Source organism: Guillardia theta (assembly GCF_000315625.1).
Source record: "Guillardia theta CCMP2712 unplaced genomic scaffold GUITHscaffold_108, whole genome shotgun sequence".
Classification (NCBI taxonomy): domain Eukaryota; class Cryptophyceae; order Pyrenomonadales; family Geminigeraceae; genus Guillardia; species Guillardia theta.
The window spans coordinates 140,903-164,335 of NW_005434566.1; the positions used below are offsets into that span (position 1 = coordinate 140,903).

Genomic DNA, 23,433 nt, shown 5'->3' on the forward strand with positions numbered 1-23,433 from the left:
CATGAACGCCCTCCCTTCCTTCTACTCGCTCCTCTCGCGCTTCTCCAAGGAGGATGTAGAGTTCGGTTGTTGCACCCTCCTCCTCCTCACTCTCTCTCTCTCTCTCTCTCTCTCTCTCTCTCTCTCTCTCTCTCTCTCTCTCTCTCTCTCTCTCTCTCTCTCTCTCTCTCGCTTCCTCCTCCTCCACCCCCTCCTCCTCCTCGACGCTGACGCTGACGCTGACGCCACTGGCAGCCACTCAGAGCCTCCAGCAACTCGGGGTCATGGTCAAGAGGAAGAGGACAGAGCTCAACTTCGCGCTCTCGCATGCAACCGAGAAGCTGCTGCATCCCTCCAGCTGCTTCCGCCGTGTCCAGCAGGAGGTTCAGCAGTCGCTCGGGCAGGACCTGCAGCCGTTTCTCAGCTCATCCGACCTCATGTCCAAGTGCCGGGGAGGAGAAGTCGCGAGCTTCCTGCTGCTCCAGCTCAAGGGGCTGGTGGAGGCGCTAGCACAGGTCCCGCCTGACATCCTCGACGATGGGAAGAGGAGGAGGACGGAGGAGGGGGAGGGAGAGGAGCAGCGGAGGAACGGAGGAGGAGGAGGAGGAGGAGGAGGAATTTCCTCGCACATCCTTCAGACGATGTCGGAGGGACTCCAGGCAGGGAAGGGGGAGGACTTGGAGCAGGTGAGACGAACACGGAGGAGGTTGAGAAGGAGTGAGGGAGGAGAGGTAGCGAGAAGAGGATACGGTGAACAGGCAGAGAAGGAACGGGAGTGCAGAGGAGGTGAGAGGGAGGAATGGAGAGGTAGAACGGGTGGAGAGGAGGAGGATGGGGGGAGAGGAGGAGGAGGAGGAGGTGGAGGGGAGGTAGGAGGGGAGGAAGGAGGGGAGGGGGGGCAAGAGGAGGAGGAGGAGTGACGGTTGTGACAGCGGCAGCCCCTGCCTGAGTGCGTCATCGTGCTCGAGAACAACTGTGACTCCTCTTCCTCCATCTTCGGCCCCTTCGGCAGCACCGACGACTCCATAGCCTGCTACCTCACGGACTTGTGTGGTGCCGGTGAAGAGGACGAGGAGGATGGACAGCAGGAGGATGCAGCCGACCTGCTGCTTCTTCCTTTCTGGAGGCGAGATGGCAAGAAGGACGAGAAGGAGAACGAGGAGGAGAGGAGGAGGGCAATGCTGTGGCTGGAGAAACTTTCGTGCTGGATAGCAGAGGAGAAGGAGGAGGGGGCTTCGGTGCAGCAGCTGCAGCAGCGCGCTGAAGGAGAAATGACAGCCGTCGGACCTTGGCCGGTATGCTGGAGGCTAGCTGGAGGAAGAGGACAGAGGGGAGGGGAGCGAGGGAGGGGGGGAGGAAAAGGAAGGGGGAAAGGAGGAGCAGAGGAGAGCAGAGGAGAACAAAATACGAAAGCAGAGGAGGAGGAGGAGGAGGAGAAGGAGAAATTGATCAGAAACCAGGAGGGATCGACCCTGCAGGACGCCCTCACCACCCTGATGAATCAGGTGGGAGAGAGCTGGGGGTGTTGTCGAGCTTGACGTGCCGCAGGGAGAAGTCGTGGAGGTGGGGGGGATGGTGGAGAAGAAGTTAGTGGCAAAGAAGCACTCGAGCATCTGGATGATGGAGACGGAGGACGCTCCTCCTGCCCAGGCTGCTGGGGACGCGGAGCAGGCGGGCGCTGACATGGGAGCGTCCCGGAGGGCAGCAGAGGCGCTGCGGGACCCACAGGTCCCTTCCTCCTCCTCCCTCTTCCCCCTCTCTCGTTCCATCCGTCCACCTCCTCCTCCTCCCCTGCTTTCCTTGTTTGTTCTCCCCTCTTGCTCTCTTGCTCCTCCTTGTCCTCCTCCTCCCCTTCCTCCCTCCTCCCTCCTTGGTTGCTGAAACTTGCGGCAGGTGCTTGTGCCATGGTTCACGGTGAAGGGCGAGGAGAACGAGGAGGCGCTAGAGGCGCTGGTAAGAGTTACTGCTCCACCCTCCCCTCCCTCCCCTCCCTCCCCTGACACTCCTTTCAGAAAGCTTCAGTGTGCGAGCGCGTCTGGCAGAACCCTGGGATCCCCGAGTCTCATCTGAGAAGTGAGTGGAGGAGATGGAGTCGGAAGGGTGGAGGGAAGGGGCACGGAACAGAGCAGAGGGGAAGGAGCAGCTGCGGAAGGAGCGAGGGCGGAGGATGCAGAAGGAACCAAGGAGGGAGTGACTGGTGCTTCAGGCAGATATTTCATGCTGAACCCGAGAACTCTCGGGGACGTGCTCGTCATCCTCGAAGTCTGTCTCCTCCCTCTGCCTTCTTCCTTCTCACTCCTGGAGCAGGCGGAAGGCAAGGTCGAGGTCCGAGCTCTCCACGTCCCACAGGTTGACCGTGCTGTTAGCCCGAGACTCTCCTGACCGCTGCCTGCAGTGCTCGCTCGCTTCTCCTCCCCTCCCGACCATCTTCGAGTCGTATGCGAGAGCCTCGGAGTTCGGAGGAAGCTTCTCCGCCGCCAACCCCTCCGTGTCTCGAGGTCTGTCCTCTCCTCGTGTGCATGGTTCGCTCATGCAGCATGTCAGAGAGGTACCTCTACCCCAAGCGCGTGTCCTTCAAGCCCCTTCTCTGACCTCCTCTGCTTCCTCTCGAGCATCTGCAAGTACGTGTACACTAAGGTTCCATATAAGCTTTACCAGCCTCGCTGAGGGCTATCAACTACTCGCACGTCAACGGCTATACATACCTACTCCCACACGCTTCTCCCCCTCACCCCCTCCTGTCTACCACCTTGGCATAGAACCTGGCTCCGCTGCTGGAGGACGCCGAGTACTTGCGGAGAGGACCTCGCTTGTTGGGAAGCACCTCGCTACTCACAGGACTTCTCCGGCTCGCCCGTCCTAGAGGCGATCTGTCTTGGTGTGCCGACCACGAGTTGGATCGAGGCAGCTGCGCGTCTTCCTGCCCTGACATAGAGAAGCTGCGCGTGCGCATGTGGGCGATCGTCGACTCGAACTCAACAGTCTGGTGCGAGATGCTCGACTCTGTGCGGGAGAAGTTCCCGCCGCTAACCCAGTGAAACCTGCTCTGCGCATCTGGAGATGTGTCCTGCATGTGAAGCTCCCCCATGGACCGCGTCCTCGGCAGGAAGAGCGGCGAGCTCTCTCCCTTAGAGTCTCCGTCCGTCTCTTGATCGAGGTATGAAGTGGAATTGCTGCCCAGAGAGTTGGTTCTTGAGTGAGACTGCCGCAGGTCCCCCAGGTACCTGGAAGGAGCATCCGTATCCGCTCGATCAGCATGGTCGGAAAGATACTTGGAGCCTTCATGTTCAGGTGTGCCATGTTGGGCATCTTGAGCAGGCGAGCCAACGGAGCAAATGTCATTTTCGAGCTTCGCTATGCGGCTTTCGAGCTGTTGCATCCTTATCATCGAGCGATACAGGAGGTACATCGCAACCACAAGACCTGATACCAACAACGCCAGGGCGATCAAGGAGGCTCTTGAGGCAAGAGTTAGCACGCACAGCTGCTCCAATGAAGTTGCCTCGTTGCTCATCCTTGACCTTGGCTAGCAGAGCTACTGTGAGTAGTTCAACCGTAGATTGCAAGCGGAGCTCCGTTCATGACCCGATAGTAGTCGAAATGAGTGCTCCTTGTTGAGCTCAACTCGAACGCGGCATGTAATGTCTTTCCGATCAACTTGCCCAGTATTTTCGCTTCCTTCGCTTACTTCCTTGCTTGTTTCAAATGCATCCTCGTACTTCCATCACGTTTCTCACGTTGAACGAAGGAGTCTACCAAGTTGTTCAATCTCCCACTTGAAGCGCGTTGCTCGGACTTCTTTCTACTTCATCATCTCCTCCTTCCCTTCCTCTCTTTGCCTTTGTTCTCAGTCTCTCCCCTCCTCTCTCCTCGCCTCTCCTATCCTCGCTCTCTCCTCCTGCTCCACCTTCTCCCTTCGACCCCACCTCCTTTCCAAAGAGATTTTCTGAGTAACCCTTACTTGATACCACCCCTACCCCATCATCATCCCATATTTACCAGTGATATCATGGGTCCTATTTGTACCCCACCCCACTGAATATACGATGACACACCCCCTACCCTTGCGACTCTATTTACTACCACCCTACCTAGCCCTTGTTCCGTGAACTTTACTGTGTCCCCCTCAATTATTGTTTTAAAATGTCCTAGGAGTGCTAGGACCTCCCTAACAACAGTATCAAGAATTAAGTTTACGGAGGTCTTAGCTTATTCTAGGACCCTCATGGAGAAAGCTACGACTAGGTCCTTAGTATCATAAGAGTTTACTTAAAAAAAAACGTGTCACCACCCACCCCTTAAAATTGAATCATTCCCGTCCTTGTTCCTGACCACCACCCCCATTGTTCCTGTAATTTATACCCTAATATCGTCATTTGCGGTCCAACATCCCACCCTACCCACCCCGCAATCATTCAGACGTTCCCAGAGAGTGGGGAATGACTTTCGTAATACCCTACCCCTTATGTAAACTAGAGCTCTCCAACAACCACCGGGTACTTTCCAAATACCATCATATACCACCCCACCAGATCAAATTTCACTTTTTCGGTTCTACCACCCCCCTCTGATGTTAATTGATCACCAGCGGCCGGAACCGGCGGGCCAGTAGTAATAAACTTTGAGTAAAGAAAACTCCGGTTTGCCTTTCTTTTTCCGTTGAACGGAGAGTCCGTCCGATCCGAGTCACCGTCATTTAACTTAACTTTGAGTAAAGGCACCGTCACGGTCGGGCCCCGCCGCCCCGGCGGCGTTCGGGCGGCGCGGCCCGGCGGCCCGACCCGGCCCGGCCCACCGGGCCGGGGCCAGGGCAATCCGATCCGTGCCCCGGCCAGCGGGCAACCCGGGGCCAGGCCCGGCGCGGGGCGCTCAGGCTCTCGGACGGGGCCGCCTTCGGCGGCGGCCAAGTTAGCATCGACGCCCTACTAGCGGCCGCCGCTAGCATCCGGAGTCCGGGGCCGGCCAGCCTCTGGCCGCATCAGAAAGCCCGGCCCGGCCTCCGGCATTCAATGATTCCGAGCGACGGTTCAACCGGGTCAGTGAACGGTTCTGCAGTGCGCCGGCCCGGGCGGGCACCAGAATTGCGGGGCTACGTCACTGATGCTCGGAAGAATCCTGACTGAGGCATTGTGACCGTAGTACTGTGAAAAAATGTCACGTTCAAGAGACTTGAGTCGGAGTCGGAGGCTGCCAGTGAGAGCCTCGGAGGCAGGGGGGGGGTGACGCCGGGTTCTCAGAGTCTAGAACGGCGGGAAACTTGGCCATGACCGGCGAGGCTCCGAGCGGGCAGGCGGGAGTCGCGCGGCCCGACGGTGGCATCACTGAGTCACCCGCCGCGCGGCCCCGGGCGCCGCGCCGGCCGGGCGGCGGCGCCGCTCGGCCCGCCGCCGGGAAGCGGCTACTCACCGTCCGATCACTGTGTGAGTCGGTCACTGTCACTGATTGGAATACGCCATGACAGTGACCCGGCGTGCTACGGTGACTCGTCGCGGAGTCGGCGAGGGCCGAGCCGGGTCACCGTCTCGGACCGTACTCCCCGAGCCGGGCCCCGGCGGCCGCCGCCGAGGCCGCGGCCGCGTGGATACCCGGTTATCAGTATGATAGGCGCGGCCGGGCCTTTCCTGGCAATCGGGCAAGACGGTTCAAAGTTACCGTCGGTAGTACGTGACTCAAAGTTTAGATTTCTCGGCGGTGGCCGTACGAAGCCAACGGTCTCCGACGCTCCCGTACCGTAGTACCGTACGGCGGCACTCATCCGTGACTGCCGGGCACTCCGTGACTAGTGCCACTTAACGTACTGGCAGCTTAACTTTGAGTAAAGACGGCAGCCTGAGTGATAAGCCGGGCGGCCGGGCCGGCCGCTAGGGCGGCCGGGCCCGGACAGCGGGCTGGGGAGAATGTTTTAATAATAATAATTATTAACGCAGGCCAAATTTAATTTCGCGCATATATATATCTTTTATTTTCTATTTTTACTGAAATTGAATTTTTTGCGTATTATTATCTCCCCTCAGCGAAAGATTGAACTCGAGAGAGAATCCCCCGACAAGATTTCAATTCTCTCCCAAGTACCTGCAATTTGATGCTGAATTCCATCGGAGATTTGGAGTTACTGAAGCCTGCCCCTCTTCTATCCGTAGCGTCAAGGGGTGGAACCTGGCGGCTGCAACGACGACTGCACGCACGCACGCACGCAAACTTATTTATTACTACTCTGTGATCAAGTCAAAAGGCGTGCCTCCTTGATCTGTGACTTTGAAATTTTACAGAAAGATTTGAATTATAAGGGAGCTAGTAGCAGACCCTGCTGACAGGGAGTGACAACTTCTGTTCTGCGTCCTATCGGAAAAGGGTCTGATCACCCCCCAATATTCCCTTGGAAGGACCCCTACAGAATGACATGTAGTAAAGTATCCGGAAAAATGACCGACAACGGAATTTGAAATTTCAGCATAATATTTCAAAATACCAGGAGCATAAATGAAGCAACGGAATTGCGGCTTTCCGGTGCTGCTCGCTCCGATCAGCCTCTTTTCTGCCATCAGGTTTTCCTTGCTGCCTGTCCTAAGGTCGGGAGCGACTCAACTGATAAACCTCCTCCCCTATCGTCTCGTCGCTCACTCCTCTCTCAATGCGTCTTTGACTCTCCTTCTCTCTTGGCTCGCAATTTCCTCCGACCTCAAGTCTTCATGCATGAATCCTGAAGGCCTCTTCTACGTGCTCAAACTCTTTGTTTCATGTGATAGGAGATATTTCTGCTGCTCTCACAACCGCCTTCATATTTTGCTCTCACTTTTGCTGATCTGCTATGCTATCCAGGCTCTGACAGTCTTTCCTCTCCAGTTCATGAAGCCGCGATCAAGTTGAGGAAACTACATCCACCCTTCTCCACCCATCCAGTATACGCTCCCTCCCCCTTCCCCACTGTTTACCTCTCTCTCCCCTCCCCTTTCTTGTCACCTCGACGTTCCTTGTCCGCGTTCAAAGTTGCCCTCCTCCCTTCCTCGGCCTCCTCCTCCTCCCCCTGCCTCGTCCCTTCCATACCAGTCCATGACGAGTATTTTAAATATGTTCTAATTATATAATGTTTTAGTTATAATAAAAGAATGGTTCTCCCCCACCCCCCAAATTCCCCTCCTCCTGGCGATCTCGGCTATCCTGCACTGTCTCAACCGAAGGCCCCTCTCTCCCTCTCTTCCCCGCCCTCTCTCCCTGCACCATCCCTCCCTCTACTCCTGTAGAGCCTCTCAAGGCACTCGCATCTGGGTATGCACCGCAACGCCATGCTGTGTGCCTCTCGTTACGGTTGAAGGGCTGGCCCAAGCGATCGTAGCTGCGGTGCAACCGACAATACCATGGAGGACTGCCCTGCTGATCTGCGACATTTACTGGAAAGCAGTCTGATCCGCTCCAAGGCCAGACGCCTTCCATGCTCGAGGTGTCAGCAACTCAACTTGGATTGCGACTCCTTCAGACCATGCAAGCAGTGTTCTAAAAGCGGCCACAAAAACTCATGTGACGCTGTTCAGGAATTGACGTCGGCTTGTTCTGCCTGTAAGGTATCAAAGGTGAAATGTGACAGGAAACGACCTTGCTCCAACTGCATTAGACGTGGTAAAGGGAGTGAATGCTGCGATCCTCCAGCTGGAGGGTCTTGGGCGGAGCTAGAGGAAAGGAGGCTTGTGCGTTTGTCCTCGTCATCAACAATTCAGCAACCGGAGACTCCATTGGCAGCTCCTTCACATGTAGACGTGTGGTCTGACTTTGCGCTCAGCTCGGATGGAAGCGACAAGCAGGTTGGAAGCCTTTACCCGCTCTTGGTCAAGATGTCGCAAGCAGGCTACTGTAAAACTTCTCTGCTAATGATGATCAATAGCATGGGCCCTGACATCAGATCCGCCATGTGTGCCGTTGTGGAAGGGATCATGAAGAAGCCTATCAGCGACTGGAGAGTTGGTGCTTCCCTCAGCGCTGCGAATAGCAGCGACGCAGTTTACCTGCGGAATTTCGCAAAGTTGAAAGAGTCCAAGCTCAGCCTCGGGTACTGGACGGTCCACTGGCGGCCGGGGGGCATGCTGCGAGAAAAGATCGAGATCAGCAAGGGGCTGGGGCATCTTCTGAAGCGAAACCCGGAGGAAATCCTCTCACGGGCCGCAAGCTGCGAGTTTGAGCTGCCGTCGTCAGACCTTGAGTTCCTGTGCGTTCTGCTGGAAGACCTGTACTGCTTTGCTGACACCACCATGGTGCGGTACGGGAGGGTCTGCCGACGATGCCCAGGCAGCAAACTCGGGGAGTCGTGCTTTGTGCGGGTGCTCTCGGTGAAGAGCATCGATGAGCAGAAACGGCTCATCTCCTCCACTCACTCCATGGAGCTCCTCGATGCCAACGACTGGGACAAGCTTCATCATGACCCTTCCTCCAAGTGAGCTTGCTGAGCAGCCTTTTTGTATTGGAGTGGATACTGACTCGTGTACCTACCCACAGCAGGTGCATTTATCTCCAGCTCATGTACTCCATGGGAGTGGTGAGGACGGCAGAAGAGCTTCTAGATCGACACAAGCAAGACATGGTGAGGGACCCGAGGGATGATGTGTTGTCCATGTCAGACTGATTGTTTCTTCCAGCTCTTTGACGAGAACTTCGCCAACATGTTGCAGAGCCAGGAAGGGAGGTACAGGATGAAAAAGGTGGCTGAGTTCATTCGAAACAAGTTCTCAGCTCTGCTCGAGCCGGTGTAGCAACGGCCAGTTGTAATCGTCGAGCCCAGCAAGTTGCTACGGGCGACCCAACTCTCAAGTTCGCGGCTACCCATGCAATGCGTTGATGTGCAACTCAAATGTCAGTTCCTTCGAGATGTCTGGACTTTGGATTTAGCTCCATGTCCATATAAATTGACATGTTATCAGAATCTCATGTGTTTGTATGACAGCGACCGAGACTAGAGCTTATAAAGAGGTCTGTGAGCCATATCAAGACTGATGCTCCAGAACTCGAAATCAATTTCTCCTTCTGTTTCTATCCTTGCCCTGGCCATGTCCTCCGTGCTTTCGTAGCATATGATATCTTTACCGTATCTTCATGTCTCTACCTCTGCACCTCCCTCTGCGCTTTCCTCCCAGTCCCTGTCCCTGTCATTGTTTCACAACAACTTTGTTCCTTTCATCATCCCCAGTCTTGAGACAAAATATCGTAAGACGACAATCGCATGAATACATTCTCATGGAATCAGCCCGGTAGCTGCTTGCTTCCCTTCCCCTCCACTTCTCTCCCTTCATCTCTTCACTCCCCTTTCTATCTGCTCCGCTCCGATCCGCTCCGCTCCTCTCCTCTCCGCTCCTCTCTTCCCCTCTCGTCTCGTCTCGTCTCGTCTCGTCTCCTCCCCTCCCCTCCCCTCCCCTCTCCTCCCCTCTCGTCTCGTCCCCTCCCCTCTCCCTCGTCTCGTCTCGTCTCGTCTCCTCCCCTCCCCCCCCCCTCTCCTCTCCTACTCTTTCGTCCCCTCTCCTCTCCTCTCCTCTCCTCCCTCTCCTCTCCTCTCCTCTCCTCTCCTCTCCTCTCCTCCCCTCTCCTCTCCTCTCCTCTCCTCGCTCTCCTCCCCTCTCATCTCCTCTCCTAGCTCTCCTCTCCTCTCCTCTCCTCTCCTCTCCTCTCCTCTCCTCTCCTCTCCGAGATCGGGTCGTCTGAACGGCGGTCAGCGTCTGCCCCTTTCTGCCGCACTTTTAAGATTCGATATTCCACATAATTTTGAAACTTTGGGGTCAAAATCTGACTTATTTCATCAAAGTTTCACTCTGATTTGGATCGGATATTTCAAAATTAAAAATTATTTCTGGTACTTGCTCAACTTCCTAAATTCCCCTCAGTTTCACTGGCCGCTGCAATGCAGAGGACGGGGATGGCGGGGGGATGGCGAGCGCGGGGTGGAGATGGGGAGGAGAGAAGAGACAGGGACGATGCAGAGTTGAGGCGTCCAAACTCATGGGAGATGAAGGATGAAGGAGGTCAAGTGAAGCAGGGGTGTAGTTTCATCGAGAGATTTTAGCACAGTTCTGTGTTGGGGGAATCGGTCAAAGCGTAAACGAAATGGTGCACTTGTGAAGAAAGGGAGGGAAATTATTGACTAACAATTGAGATCAAAGTGATGATGAAAAGAATGCCACATCTTGCAGTCCAAATCAAGAATACCTCCGGATATGATCTAGATTCCTTTCCTGCAAACCCATTCCCCTTGTGCATTGAAGTGTTGTATGACTTGCAAGCCCACAGGAGATGTCGGCGAGTGATCATGATTCTGATGAAAACTCCCCGAACGATCAAGACAACAAGGAAGAAACTGAATTGAGGACAGTGCATCTTGACGATGGTGAGAGTGAAACATGATGAAGTAATGCCTGAATATATTTGCTTGCATCTTTTCAGAGCAAGAGCAAGCCGGAGCCGACAAATCTCGGGCTAAGAACAGAGAACAGATCAGCAGAACAAGTTCAAGAACTTCTCACATAGACTCCGCACAGGAGGACATGGCAGACGGAAAGTGCGCTCTTGTTCTTGCTGGTGCTGACGGTTGTACAGATGAAGATTCGCCGGAGAGGAAGCAAGGAGCGGCTCCCATGGAGGTGGAAGGCGATACTGTCCTACCGGCCGAAGGCAGCCTGGAAGATGAAGCCATGGAGACCGAGCAGTCAAACGGTGTTGAGGGTGCAGCTGTCCCTGCAGCTGCTCCTGTGCCGAGAAGCGGAGGAAGATCGTGATTTTAGCATCTGATGCGCTACATGAAGACGTGACTTGTACCTCAGAGGCAAGCAAGGAACAACGGAGCTCACGAGGCTCGGAGCCCCTGGTGCTGGAAAGGTCAGCGAGTCTTGTGCGAGCAGGGAGGCCAAGATAGTGACGGTAGTGCTGCAGAAGTCAGTCGGTCGGCGAGGAGTTTATCCACCTGGGCGGCCGCCAGTTCCTGTCTGTTGATGCTTCATCTGAAGAATTTTTCTCATTTCCTTGTTCAGAATGACTGCACTTCAATCAGCAAGATTCCTGCCCGCATCTTGAATGCTGAGCTAACGTAAGACCAGACATATGATATGCTCTTCTCAAAGTGCTTGCCAGGTGCCCGATCTGTCTCTCCATCGTTCGCTCTACGCATACCTTCATGGAGTGCCTGCATCGTTTCTGTCAGGTCCAGACAGTCTCGTTGCCGTCGGTCATCTGACCCCAAGTCTCAGGAATGCATTGAAAAGTACCTGAGATTAGGGCAGAAAGAATGTCCCAAGTGCCGCGTTAAGGTGCTGAGCTGTCGATCTTGAGGATCGAGAGATTTGAAGTGCCCGATCAGGTGTCGTCCAGGAGAGCTTTACGTGCCGATCCTCAATTTGACAAGCTCATCCAAGTAGCTGCGATGTTTGTGTTGGCTGCCCTTTGACGAGTTGCAAGGCGTTCTATCCGGACATCGATGCGTATGAGGAGAAGGAAGAGGAGTTTATCTCCAAGGTCAACGCGGAGAGTCATACGATCGCGGCTGCGGTAGAAGAAGGGTAAGAGCACAGCCTCCTGCCCTCTTGCGTCTCACTTGGCTCACTCTCAGCTTACGACGACAATCGCAAGCTGCTTCCGGTCGTCGGAGAGAGCTGGACCTCTCCCCTCCTCATTGCTTATTTCATGCAGGGCGTTCCAAGGACAAGGACACGGAGAGATCGAGCGGCAATTATGTAGCAAGCGGCGCAGGTTTGTTCCTCATCTTCCTCCGCCTCTTCATATGACCCTACGGCAGCCTCGTCCTCGCAGAATCGCTCTACAAGTCAGAGGGAGAAACCTTCGGCTCAGTTAGAAGGAGAAGAAGAGGGCAGGAAGGCTAAGGGAGACAAGGCTGGAGGGTCTGCGGCCAAGAAGGTTTCCTCGGGAGGCAAGAGCTCCAAGGCAGAAAAAGTTACTTCCGGATTTGGAGCACCGTCCTCCTCAGCTCGTAGCGGCAAGAAATCGGAGAACGGAATGGCGAAGGTCGGGGTGAAGAGAAAGAGCGATCTTGCAGACAAGAGCTCGAGGGAGGTGGACGGCGAGCAAAGGAAGGAGAGCAAGGTCTCGAGCCAAGGGAGGAATGGCAAGAAGCCGGAAGGCCCTGGAGGCCCTGGCGATCGTCCCGCGGCTCGTCCGGTCTCTCCTCCTTCTCCTCCCTCCATCGTTAGCAAGCGCCAAGGAATAGTCGAGTTTCGCCTCTGGCCGCATCCTACGGAGCAGAGGGTTCAGCCCTTGAAGAAGGACTACGTCTGCTCCATCGAATCGTGTCAGATGATCGTGCTGAAGAAGTTTCTCGCTTCCCGATACAAGCAGGAGGACTACAGGGCCTTCGACCTCCTGATCCACACGACTGAGCAAGAGAACGCGCTGATTCCCAACGACATTACTCTAGGTGAGGAGAGCGAGGAAGGAAGGGTGGGAGACAGATGGAGAGTTGAGGAGGAAGGGGATTGGAGCAGAGGAGGAACATTGGAGTGGAGGAGGTTTGCAAAACTGAATTGATTGCTTTGTGCAGGGACTGTAGTGAGGATGTTGTGGCAAAGGACCGGAGAGCTTAAGATCATGTTCCGCACTAGCTCCTTCTACAAGGAAATCAGAGAAGCGAACGGGGCGCTAGGGCAGGAAAGGCAATGAGGAAGGGCAAGTTGCGAGTGCAAGAGCAGGGAGGAGGGAGGAGGGAAGAGGGAAAAAGAAAAGAAAGAATTTCATAGGAAAGCAGCTGAGCCATGCCTCAACAATTTTTCACTGCTCAATGCGTTATCATCGTGTCAGAACATTCTGTAGAATATCTCGAGGAGGACTACTTGTCCATTCTGGTCCCTTTTCTTACTTTAATTAGTGAAATCAACAACAAAAATCCAAACTAAGTCTTGTATACATCTTTCCCTTTCTAACCTGCTGCCATCATGATGGAGATAAAAAATAAGGATCGGAGGGAGTTGGGCCATAAACACATGCGGGGGTAACAGGTCAAGTGAGCCGTCTAATCCAACAAGTCAACTCGAGGAGGACAAATTCAAACTCATCTCACGTCTTGCTCATTTGGGCGGCTTGTGGAGCGAGTTGGCTAGGACGAATCTCGCATGAGGGTCTGTGGGAAGGATGAGGGAGAGTGGCAAGCAGCACCTTCACACCACCTGGAACTGTCTTTCTGGAGGTCGTCTCCGCGTGCAAGCCAAGGCTGAGGAGAAAATCAGGGTGAGGAGAGAAGGAGAGAAGGAGAGAAGGAGAGAAGGAGAGAAGAAGAAATAAGGAGGAGAGAGAAGGAGGTAAGGAGGGGAATGAGGAGGGAAGGAGGGAGAAGGAGAGGGAAGGAGAGGGAAGGAGAGACGGTGCGAGGTGGATAGCGTGAGAGGAGAATGGCGAAAGATGATCTGAGAGGGCGGGTGGTGGGAAGGAGGGAGCGAAGAACGAGACGCTGAAGATGTAAACCTTTGCATCCTTCTTTCTTCATCCTCCTCGAACCAGTCAAGCTCCTTGAGAGATGTCAGCATGCAAGTGGGCGACAAGCTTGATATGCAAGTACCAGGCACTCCGATGCTGTCGGACGCATGCGCGGGTCCACCTAAAGCAAGTTTCGTCAATCCAACACCGCAAGAAGGCAGGGGAAGAACGAGCGAGCGAGGAGAAGCGGGAGCGGGAGCGGGAGCAGGAGTAGTAGTAGGAGGAGGAGAAGGTTGAGGACAGGAAGAGGAGGAAGAGGATCCGGGAGAGGGGGGGGGGGGGGGGTTTGAAAGTGAGGCAGAGTAACGCGCAGCACCTGCATCATGGCGCGAACAGAAATGATCGCATTATCCGAGACATTCTCCCAGTACTTGTCAGGGAACGAATATTCTCCCGTTAAAATCTTCTGTAGCACGACAGTCGTGTTGCTGTCCGTGAACTTGAAAGGAGCTTTCCCTCCCAGCATCATGTACAAAATCGCCCCCACCGACCAGATGTCCACCTTGCAGGAGTATAGCATCCTCCCCTCCATTGACGTGCCAGCAGCTGCCAGCAGCTCAGGAGCTGTGTAGTCTGGAGTTCCGCACACTGTTGACATGGTATCCGTGTATCCCACCGCCTTGTCTGTGCTCAAGCCGAAGTCGGTGATCTTGACAATGTCGTAGCCGGGTGCACCAGGGAGGGAGGAGAGGAAGAGGATGTTTTCTGGCTTCAGGTCCCGATGGCAGACATTGTTCTCATGCAGGTATCCAAGAGCGTAGAGTATCTGCCTGCAGATGAAGACGGAGGCCGGCTCCGGTATAGCCCCGCCCTCTACAACCCTGTCAAATAGGTCCCCCCCGTTCGCCAGCTCTTGCACCAGGTAAACTGCTTCCTGGTCCTCGAAGTAGTCCTGAAGTCGAATGAGCCCAGGGTGCGAGAGCTTTTTCATGATCCGAACTTCCTTGAGGATGTTGTTGTAGTTGAAGTTCACATTCGACCTTGCCAGCTTCTTCACCACCACCATCCCTCCCTTAAGCGCCTCCGCCTGCAGGCAGACCGAGAATGTCCCCCTGCCGCCTGACGTCAACAAGATCCACGGGACAGCAGCTCTGTCTTACCTTCCTACAATCTTCCCAATGCGATAGCTGCCATCGATGCTCCGTCGTGGAAGCCTCTGGTTGGGCGACGTAACAAGGTGTAACGAGGTCCCACAGCCCATGTCAGTGACTGATTCCAGCGAGAAGAAAAAGATTCATCGGCCCTGCAAATGAATCTCCATCAGCGAAATGTCCGGCGGGTGCAAACAGCGCAAACAAACGCCAATATCTCGTGGCCCTCCACAGGATACATTGCCCCATTCTCTCTGACAAATTACATGGATGGGTGACAGAAGAGAACATGGGCCTATCCTTATTCTTTCGCGCTCTCGTCTTCCTACCTCATCCTTTAACATGCTCATTTCAGGACGAGAAGTTGAAGTGGAGGCGACCAATTTAGCCAAAACAGAAGCAACGGTCAAATATTTCAGTGCAACCAAGACGAATGCAGGTATTTGTAAGTTGCAGGACAGAAGCGATCGAGAGAGATTGGTGGCAGGTTTGACAAACATCGAAATGATGATAGAAAGTCTTGACGAGGGGCTGTAAAGGATCACAAGAAAACAGAAAAAAGGAATTCAACACCAGCAACATGTACAGTACAGGATGTGAGTGAGGTTAGCGGGAAAATGATAATGCAGGGAGCCAGGAAGAGAAGCAAGAGAAACGACGCATCAAAATGGAAGGCGAAATACCAACAGGACACGAATAGCCGCGAAAAGAAAAACGATGGGAGGGAGGGGAGGCGGGAGGATCAGATATTTAAGTTAGAGTCTTGAAATGCACTCGAGTGAAATGAGACAATGGAATACTTGCGAGGAAGCTAGATATCAGTCTAGGGTTGGCAACTACGACCGAACAAGAGGAACAACGGTGGGAGGAGGCCGAGGACAGGCAGGAGGGGCGACAAGGAGCAGGTGGCATGTCCCTGGCTTTCGCGCCATTGCGAGCCGGGGATAGCAGATATGTTGGCTGTTAGCAGTAGGTCAAGCAACTGCATCTCGTACTATTAAGAGAATAATTTGTTATTCTTAGCCTGTAATCCCTCAATATAGCTACCAGAATCAAATAATATGACTTAAAGTAACCAGTATATATGTTAATAAACCAAAGAGCCTTTAGCATGCCCACGGCCAAAGGAACAGAGAGTCAAAAACGTAAAAAGTGACCACCCACCCCTCTTGACTCCGTGAGAGTACCCTACCCCGATTATGAAACATGCTAGTAATACCACCCCCACTTCAACCTCGATTGAGTGAGTATACCCCCCTGAACCCTTCCAATGACCCTATCAAGGACCGAAAATAATCTGCTATGACTTCCCTACCCCTCTTTTCCCCAAAGCCCTCTTAACGAACCCCTGCAATTTCTGAAAGATACCCCTACCTACCCCACCGTCCTTGCTCCTTTTCACTTCCAAACCGAACACTTTCGTACCCCACCCACCACAATCTCTGACGGCATTGGGGATTTTCCTGGTAGGGTACCCTCTCGTCCCCAACAGCAAATTGCATAGGAAGTGTGGGGTGGGGTGAGGGGAACGAGGGGGTAGGGTATCACAACGTGATGTTGGGGTTGCAAGTCGCTGGTTGTAAAATGAATTAGCTCAATGATATGTGGAAATGATCATGTTCGGCATTTTATCCCTGTCGGATTATTCCGCATATCCTTCTCAAAGATTTCAATTTCCATCGGATGATTCCATCGAAAAGTTCAAATCTTCAGCCTCTCAGTGGGCCGTGACTCATCACAGGCGGCGCTACCGTGGCAGCGCCTGTGCGGCCCGGTCAACCGATTTTACCACAGTCGGATATCTCGTCGGACGGTCAGTCCGGTCCGTCAGCACCGTACTGGGGGCACTACTGACTGGTGAAACCTGCCAGCCGATCCGAGCCCGCGCCCGGCGGCGGTGGCCCCGGGCCCGGTGGTTCCGAAGCGGCAATTGAACGGTTTCGAGTTCAGAGTTCCAATCATGCCAGTCTGACGCACGGCACCGCTGAGCGGCTCCGAGTCTAGTAGGCAGTGACTGGCAGCTGCCGCCCCCCGGCCCCCCCCCCCCCGTGTGCCCGGCGTCCCCGGCGCCCGGCGGGCCACCGCCGTGACTGTGACACCGTGACACGGTACTCGGTGATCTCAAGGCTCAATCCGACCGGCCTACCCACCTCCTCCAGTACCGTGACTCGCCCCCTCGTAATACCCCCACCCATCCTTTTTACCATCATATACCCCCACCTCTTCTCGCAGGACCTCCAGACCGATCATTGAACATCTGAAGGACCCATGGTTTGATGGGTTATTTTGGGTCATCATGACTGGTAGGGGTCATGACCCCACCCCATACTAAGGTAACACCTCTTCTTGAACCGTAGCTCAAAGTAGCACCCCCCACCCCTCTATGGCTCAGATTCCACTGCTGATCCCCTTCATACATGACCCCCACTCCCTGAGAATGAAGAAGCACTCGCAAGGACCCCCTTTGTTTTCACCCCTACCTACTTTTTGTCTTCACCTTTACTTCATATGGACCCCATCTTTCACCAACAAGGTTTCCTTCAGAGCAATCTTGGACCCTACCCCTTTATCTCACTTCCTCTATGCCGACCCCTCCGGCTTCCTCATCACCCACCCCCATTGTTGTAAGGAGGTCCATTACCCCTACCCCCTCGAGTTATCTTTCACCCCCATGTACGAAAGCTGCAGGGATCTATGGCGATCTGGGGAGATAGAGCCGAGGCAGCTTCGCATGGCAGGGAGGAGGGCGAGGTAGAGAAGGGGCAAGACGAAGGAGCCTACAACCAGCAGCAGTAGCAGAGGGAAGCAGATGTGCTTGTTGTGCGAGAGAAAATATCGAAGCAGGTGGGAGGGCTCGTCAATTAGGATGGAGGAGAGGTTGTGAAGAGAGTTGACGATAGCCGAGCTCTATCCCATCTATCCCACGCTCTTTGTGATTCATGCTCTTTGTGGTTGTGGTTCAAGTAAGCAGAAATTCATATATGTCACTGCAACGAGACGAAAACCATCACACTTGCCATGAGGTACCAGCCACAGACAATGTTGTGCGTTAAACACGAGGAACACAAAAGACGAGGATGTACGAGATCGACATCGCAGTGTGTGTGTAGGAGGAACAGGAGAGAACCACAGATGCTTAGAAGTTACCTCGAATGCCATGCTTGACAACGTCTGATGGAAGAATCGATTCTTTCTGTGTCCCTTTTACAACTCACTGGATGTCCACAGGTTCGATATCTGAAGTGGCAGCATGCCTCCTTCAAACATGGACGATATCCAGCCAGCTTTCCAGAATCAGTGCACCGTGGGCGATCGAAACGGCGCCTTGGAAGACTATGCTGGGCAGATCCTCTTCGAGAGCACAACGTCAACCTTCAGGATGTACGGCAAATCGATGATGTATGCGTTCCGCGCCGACGAGAACGGGAGCCTCGAGCACCTCTACTGGGGGAAGTCGATTCCGCCAACGGATGACCTCCGCTTCCTCTCCTTCTCAAACGTGCAGCTCTGCTTTGATCCAGGCCCTTACACACAGTTCGAGTTCGAGAACACGATCCCCATCGAGGACTTGTTTCAGGTCCACGAGTCGCACGACCCGCACGACCTCCTCATGGAGTGGGAGAGGGCGAGGAAGCAGATCGACATGGCTGCCAGCCCGCTCGTCAACGGAGAGTTTGTTGAGTCAGGAACGGACGAGTGGCGCAGCTTCGAGAGCAGCTCCAAGTTTGTCCCGCATGACATCATTGCTATTGCGAGACGCGAGAATGCCGCCTGGAGGTTGATGAGGATGCAAGACCTCAAGTCCGGGAGGATCGATGAGTTCGAGTATGAGCTGGAAGTGAGCAGGGAGAACAAGAAGAGCCTGAGCCCGGAGCTGTCAAGGCTGAGAGAGCATCACCCTACACCTCCCCGGACATCCAGCGGGTCCGAACCCCACCACGGCTTCCATGACATCGAGATGGAGCATCCGATCCCGCAGGTGGGGAGGAACACGAAGCTGCTGGAGTATGCAGACCTTGGGACGGGAGACTACCGCGCTCCTAGCTTCTCTGTTGTGTATGAGGACGGTGGCGCCATCTGCCCGCTGACGTACAAGGGGCATCGTATCATCAAGGGCAAGCTGCCGATGACGGCTGCTAAGGGAAGGCTGCCGGAGCTGAGAGGGAGTGAAGAGGAATGCTCCACTCTGGTTGTTGAGATGCAGGACAAAGTGACGGGCCTTGAGTTTGATCTGATCTACACGGTCTTCAAGCACGTGGACGCACTGAGCCGGAGAGTGATCGTGCGAAATCCCACGTACGAGTCTCCGAACCTCAGAAGCCCGAGCAAGAACAAGAAGAGGGACAGCGAGGGGCTGTCTGGGGACGTGCGAATCGACAAGCTGATGAGCGCCACAGTCGACTTCCACACCATGAGCAACACTAACATGATCACCCTGTGTGGGAGCTGGGCCAACGAGCGGCATATCCAGCTGCAGCCTCTTATCCAGGGGAAGTTTGTGACCGAGAGCCTTCGTGGGACTAGCAGCCACCAGCACAACCCGTTCTGTGCGCTGACCAACACGTCGGAGGAGATGATAGAGACCGTGGGGGAGGTGTGGGGCTTCTCCCTGGTGTACTCGGGGAACTTCATGATCGAGGCGGATGTGTCGGAGACCGGGAGGACGAGGATAAACGCCGGCATCAGCTCGAGCACGTTCAAGTGGCACATCCCCGCCGGGGACTGCTTCGAGGGCCCTGAATGCGTCCTGGTGTACAGCGACAGGGGGCTCGAGGGGATGACGCACGCGTTCCATGACCTGTACAGGAACAACCTGATCCCCTCACGTTGGCACAACACAGTCCCTCCTGTCCTTCTCAACACATGGGAGACGACATACTTCGATGTCTCGCATGCCAAGATCCTAGAGATTGCCAAGATCGCAGTGAACTGCGGGGTTGAGATGATAGTGCTAGACGACGGGTGGTTCGGGCAGCGTGAGGATGCGACGTCGTCGCTGGGAGACTGGCACGAAGACAAGCGCAAGTTTCCTGTCGGGCTGTCTGCCATGGTGAGAGAGATCAACGAGCTCGGCCTCAAGTTTGGAATCTGGATCGAGCCTGAGATGGTGAACGTTCGGAGCCAGCTCTATGCCGCGCACCCCAACTGGTGCTTGAATCAGCAGGGGAGGAACAGCCGCTGCGAGGGGAGGAACCAGCTCGTGTTGGACTTCACCCGCGAGGAAGTGAGAGAGTACGTGATCTCAAAGCTCGACGCGCTACTGACGGAGTCCAACATCGAGTACATCAAGTGGGATATGAACCGTCACCTGACGGAGGTTTACGGGAACGCTATCTCGCCGCAGAAGCAGGGGGAGGTGTTCCACCGGTACATGGTCGGCGTCTACAAGGTCCTTGCCCATCTCAACGAGCGGTTCCCCCACGTGCGCATCGAGACCTGCTCGGGAGGAGGAGGGCGCTACGACGCCGGAATGTTGAACTTCTGCCCTCAGATCTGGGCTAGTGACAACACCGACGTGTTCAGCCGGCTGGCAATCCAGAGTGGGACGAGCCTCATCTATCCCTTGTCGACCATAGGATCGCACATCACAACAGTTCCCAATCACCAGACGCAGCGCCTGTCCACCCTCAAGACAAGATTCCTCGTCTCGCTCTTCGGCAACTTCGGCCTCGAGCTCGACCTCCGCAAGCTCTCGCAAGCTGAGCTACACGAGCTGACCAACTACATCTCCAAGTACAAGGAGCTCGCCCCCGTCGTGCTCTTCGGCAGGTTCTACCGCCTCTGGTCCCCGGCCAACTCCAGCGACCAGGAGGCGTACGCATGGATGTGCACCAACTTTGACAATGACAACATCAAGGCCGTTGTTGCTGTCTTCCTCAACAAGGTAGAGGCAGGCAGGTACCTCCCTCGCCTCCGTCTCAGGGGGCTGAAAGAAGACGAAACGTACATCGTCGAGGAGATCTTTCCAAACAGTTCTCTCAGGAACAGAAACACCGGCCAGCTCGAGGTGGGAGGAGGTGTCCCGCAATGGCAGACGGGCAGGCAAGCCATCACCATGTCGGGCTCGATGCTCATGGGAGCTGGCATGCCCATCCGACTGTCGTACGATGGTGACAGCTGTGCGTTCGTTCTCCGTGAGAAGTAGACGAGGAGAACAGCCTACGAGACAGCTCCCGGACTGGCACCAGCATGCCGTATGCGCCCAAGGAAAGCCTCCTCTTGCATGGCCGAACTCAGCAGCCTGCAAACTTCGGCTCGAGCTACCAGTGATTCCATCCATTCATCTTATTTGTTGTGAAGTCCCCCCTGCCTTCTGTTGATGCCTGTCAACCATAATCGTAGTTGTGGTGGATGTGATACATTCAATGATGTTATGCTTCATTCTCTCATTTCTTCCTCCTTGATCTATTAAACCATGTCCATATCAAAATGGAGTTGTTTATTCTTGAAGATCAGAGCTGTCTTGAGGGAACCTCCTGCAAGCAGCTTTACAGAATTCTTGGTTGCAGATCAGATGAATGAATGAGATCTTCAATCTTTGGAATCATTCACTCCTTCTATCCAGTCTATCAACCCACCGCAGAATATATACTTGCTTTCCTTCACGCCCCGCCCCTCTCCCTCTCTTTCTGTCTTGCAATTTATGCTAAGAAACCACAGAAAGTAAGAGGGCGGATGGCATTCAGTCACATCATGTTTGCGGTGCAAATTTCGCATTTCAGATATGAACAAGACACTCGTCATCAGTGCATTTCCGCGCTTGAACACACCTCATCGAACAAAAATTGAGATAGGATTCCTTCACTTCCCAAGTAAGATCCACAGGAGCAAGGGAAGAAAAAATCGTGTCACCCCATCCTTGATTTCCCACTTGATTTCCCACACCCTTGAGTCAACAACTTTCAATAGCATGCTCAACAACTTTCAATATCATGCTCAACAACTTTCAATATCATGCTCAACAACTTTCAATATCATGCTCAACAACTTTCAATAGCATGCTCCCCAATCTCAGAATCCACAGCAAAACATCACAAAGAACACACTTATGGCTTCACTGATTATGGCCATTGCGTTCAACTCTGTAATTCCAAAGGTTCATATCAATTTCAAACTATCTACTAGTCATCTAGAGGATGACATGAGAACTTGAAAATTAGAAGAGAATTTTGGGTGTTACTTCTGAAATAAGTTTACAGTGTTAGGGCACAGTGCGGGGTGTAATCGAGGACCCCGCTCACCCCTTTGACCACCCTTCCATTTGACCCTATTTGAACCCCCTACTTCAGGACACTCCACCCGGCCTCCAAACTGACACCCCCTACCCACCCAATTTATATACACACCCCAAAAGATACTATGAAAGTACCCACTAATCATATCTTATAAGAGCACCCCTACCCACACTTGCCTGTCCCTCTTTTCTTTTTTTTTCCCTCCCCGGCAAAAACCCTGAGAATTCCTGAGTACCCCTACCCCCTTGTAATGAACTTCAGTACCTCTTGAACCTACTTCCAAACCACCCCTACTGACCTAGATTTACGACCCCTGTTTGCCATAAACAAGTACCCTACCCCATATATACATGTTAAAACTAAAAAGGACCACCCCACCACACAGGACATACCACCCTCCATTCAAACATGACCACCACCACCCTTACAAACATTTTCATTCACACATAGAAAATACCCCCCATGAGTACCAAACAGGACCTACCCCACCATAGTCTTCATCGAAATGAACCGGTCCCAACAGAAGTCGCTCGGTTGGACCCATGAAACCGACCACCCTCTTCCACCCTCCCCCCTCCACCCCTCTACCCCTCACCTGACCTTGCGCCGCGGTCGTAAGCTAAAAATGTTTTAGTCTTTAAGTGTCAAAAAGAGAGTTTTAAAAAATTTGTAGTGCTGTATCGGGAGATCATTACCAAGATTGCAATCTGGGTCAAGAGATCTTTTGAAATGTCTCCTTCTCGCTAAAATACCCCACCCACTCAAACAACGTCTACCCGCTACCCCCTGTTATACCTACAAAGTACCCTAATCTGAAAAGTACCACCCCATCCATCTAGGAGTTTGTTCTGCAGGAGAGAAGGGCCGGGCACTACTGTATGTTCAAATGAAGGACCCCACCCCCTGACTCGTTCAGTACCCCCCTTTTTACCCATTCCATCGGCCACTGCTTGTAGCATTTCAGCCCCCTCTGGACATGCATACCCCCCTCAGTGCGGTACCCCCAATTTAACCATAAACTACGGGGTACTTCGTGGTAACCTTTGATTTCTCGTCCCCGGTACCCCTACCCCTTGTTTCAGCCAGGCCTCCACTGACCTTTCTAAATCCCCCACCCCCTACCGTCCACCCGTTTCCAACAAGGCTTTGCCTACAGTCTTCACACCCACCCCAAGGTAAACAGTACCCACCCATGATTATCTATACCCCTCCTTCCTAACCCACGGTTAAGTGTCCAACCCCACCATGCTACGATTAAATATTTGTGACCTCACATGGACCCTACCCCTTTCCACAACCACCCCATATTTCGAATATGAACAACTACCCCACCATATCCTTCTCCCATTCAAAGTACCCACCAAAAGATGACCACCCCCCATTCTGTACCCCCGCCTCCCCTTCCCTTCCTTCCCGCTACCTCCTCCCTTTCGCCCCCCACTGTGCTCCGGCCGCTTTCTCATCCTTCCTCTTGCTCTGCCATCAGGTCGTTGAGAGCATCGTGCTGATCCTTCTAGTTGCTTGCTCTTGTTGACGGGATCTTGCGTCCTCTTCTTTTCCCTCCGCCTTGTGCATTGCCTGGGCTGCCCTTCATATCTGGCCCCCGGCCTCCACTCAGCAACCCCTTCGGTATCCCATTGTTGGTCAAGCGTTCTCATGCCATGCCGATGAATACCAGA

At 54.0% G+C, this 23,433-nt stretch overlaps 6 protein-coding genes across 6 annotated transcripts; 4 read left to right on the plus strand and 2 right to left on the minus strand.

Annotated features, from left to right (window-relative positions):
* Position 1: 1 nt before the first annotated feature.
* GUITHDRAFT_117310 (hypothetical protein) lies at positions 2–2,570 on the plus strand (the record flags this gene model as incomplete). The annotated part of the gene is made up of 10 exons (XM_005823453.1): positions 2–65; positions 235–665; positions 918–1,274; positions 1,528–1,707; positions 1,873–1,932; positions 1,992–2,052; positions 2,186–2,241; positions 2,287–2,328; positions 2,375–2,477; positions 2,524–2,570. The coding sequence occupies 10 exons, from the start codon at positions 2–4 to the stop codon at positions 2,568–2,570; spliced, it is 1,401 nt and encodes a 466-aa protein (XP_005823510.1).
* Positions 2,571–2,707: 137 nt separating this feature from the next.
* Positions 2,708–3,493, minus strand: GUITHDRAFT_117311 (hypothetical protein; the record flags this gene model as incomplete). The annotated part of the gene is made up of 1 exon (XM_005823454.1): positions 2,708–3,493. The coding sequence occupies one exon, from the start codon at positions 3,491–3,493 to the stop codon at positions 2,708–2,710; it is 786 nt and encodes a 261-aa protein (XP_005823511.1).
* A 3,789-nt stretch (positions 3,494–7,282) lies between these two features.
* GUITHDRAFT_155220 (hypothetical protein) lies at positions 7,283–8,885 on the plus strand. Its single transcript, XM_005823455.1, has 3 exons — positions 7,283–8,401; positions 8,464–8,548; positions 8,604–8,885. Exons 1-3 carry the CDS (start codon positions 7,335–7,337, stop codon positions 8,715–8,717), a joined length of 1,266 nt encoding a protein of 421 aa, XP_005823512.1. The 5' UTR covers positions 7,283–7,334; the 3' UTR covers positions 8,718–8,885.
* A 2,195-nt stretch (positions 8,886–11,080) lies between these two features.
* On the plus strand, positions 11,081–11,463 carry GUITHDRAFT_43965 (hypothetical protein; the record flags this gene model as incomplete). The annotated part of the gene is made up of 4 exons (XM_005823456.1): positions 11,081–11,149; positions 11,196–11,255; positions 11,306–11,359; positions 11,404–11,463. Coding segments are annotated over 4 exons (243 nt in total), but the record flags the coding sequence as incomplete, so codon positions are not given.
* A 1,336-nt stretch (positions 11,464–12,799) lies between these two features.
* On the minus strand, positions 12,800–14,673 carry GUITHDRAFT_155221 (hypothetical protein). Its single transcript, XM_005823457.1, has 7 exons — positions 14,529–14,673; positions 13,745–14,480; positions 13,511–13,549; positions 13,417–13,460; positions 13,122–13,165; positions 13,016–13,075; positions 12,800–12,967 (listed from the first exon to the last, which is right to left on the minus strand). The coding sequence occupies exons 1-6, from the start codon at positions 14,627–14,629 to the stop codon at positions 13,023–13,025; spliced, it is 1,017 nt and encodes a 338-aa protein (XP_005823514.1). The 5' UTR covers positions 14,630–14,673; the 3' UTR covers positions 12,800–12,967; positions 13,016–13,022.
* A 2,522-nt stretch (positions 14,674–17,195) lies between these two features.
* Positions 17,196–20,945, plus strand: GUITHDRAFT_89962 (hypothetical protein). The gene is made up of 3 exons (XM_005823458.1): positions 17,196–18,059; positions 18,144–18,815; positions 18,861–20,945. Exons 1-3 carry the CDS (start codon positions 17,770–17,772, stop codon positions 20,662–20,664), a joined length of 2,766 nt encoding a protein of 921 aa, XP_005823515.1. The 5' UTR covers positions 17,196–17,769; the 3' UTR covers positions 20,665–20,945.
* The last annotated feature ends 2,488 nt before the right edge of the window (positions 20,946–23,433 follow it).

Coding starts and splice junctions, on each gene's coding strand:
- GUITHDRAFT_155220 (XM_005823455.1), top strand. CDS start 7,335: ATGGAGGACTGCCCTGCTGATCTGCGACATTTACTGGAAAGCAGTCTG. Junction 8,402..8,463: donor CATCATGACCCTTCCTCCAA/GTGAGCTTGCTG, acceptor ACCTACCCACAG/CAGGTGCATTTATCTCCAGC. Junction 8,549..8,603: donor ATCGACACAAGCAAGACATG/GTGAGGGACCCG, acceptor TGTTTCTTCCAG/CTCTTTGACGAGAACTTCGC.
- GUITHDRAFT_155221 (XM_005823457.1), bottom strand. CDS start 14,629: ATGGGCTGTGGGACCTCGTTACACCTTGTTACGTCGCCCAACCAGAGG. Junction 14,481..14,528: donor ATTGGGAAGATTGTAGGAAG/GTAAGACAGAGC, acceptor GTCAGGCGGCAG/GGGGACATTCTCGGTCTGCC. Junction 13,166..13,416: donor GAAGAAAGAAGGATGCAAAG/GTTTACATCTTC, acceptor TTTTCTCCTCAG/CCTTGGCTTGCACGCGGAGA.
- GUITHDRAFT_89962 (XM_005823458.1), top strand. CDS start 17,770: ATGCCTCCTTCAAACATGGACGATATCCAGCCAGCTTTCCAGAATCAG. Junction 18,060..18,143: donor GGCCCTTACACACAGTTCGA/GTTCGAGAACAC, acceptor GGAGTGGGAGAG/GGCGAGGAAGCAGATCGACA. Junction 18,816..18,860: donor GTGATCGTGCGAAATCCCAC/GTACGAGTCTCC, acceptor GAACAAGAAGAG/GGACAGCGAGGGGCTGTCTG.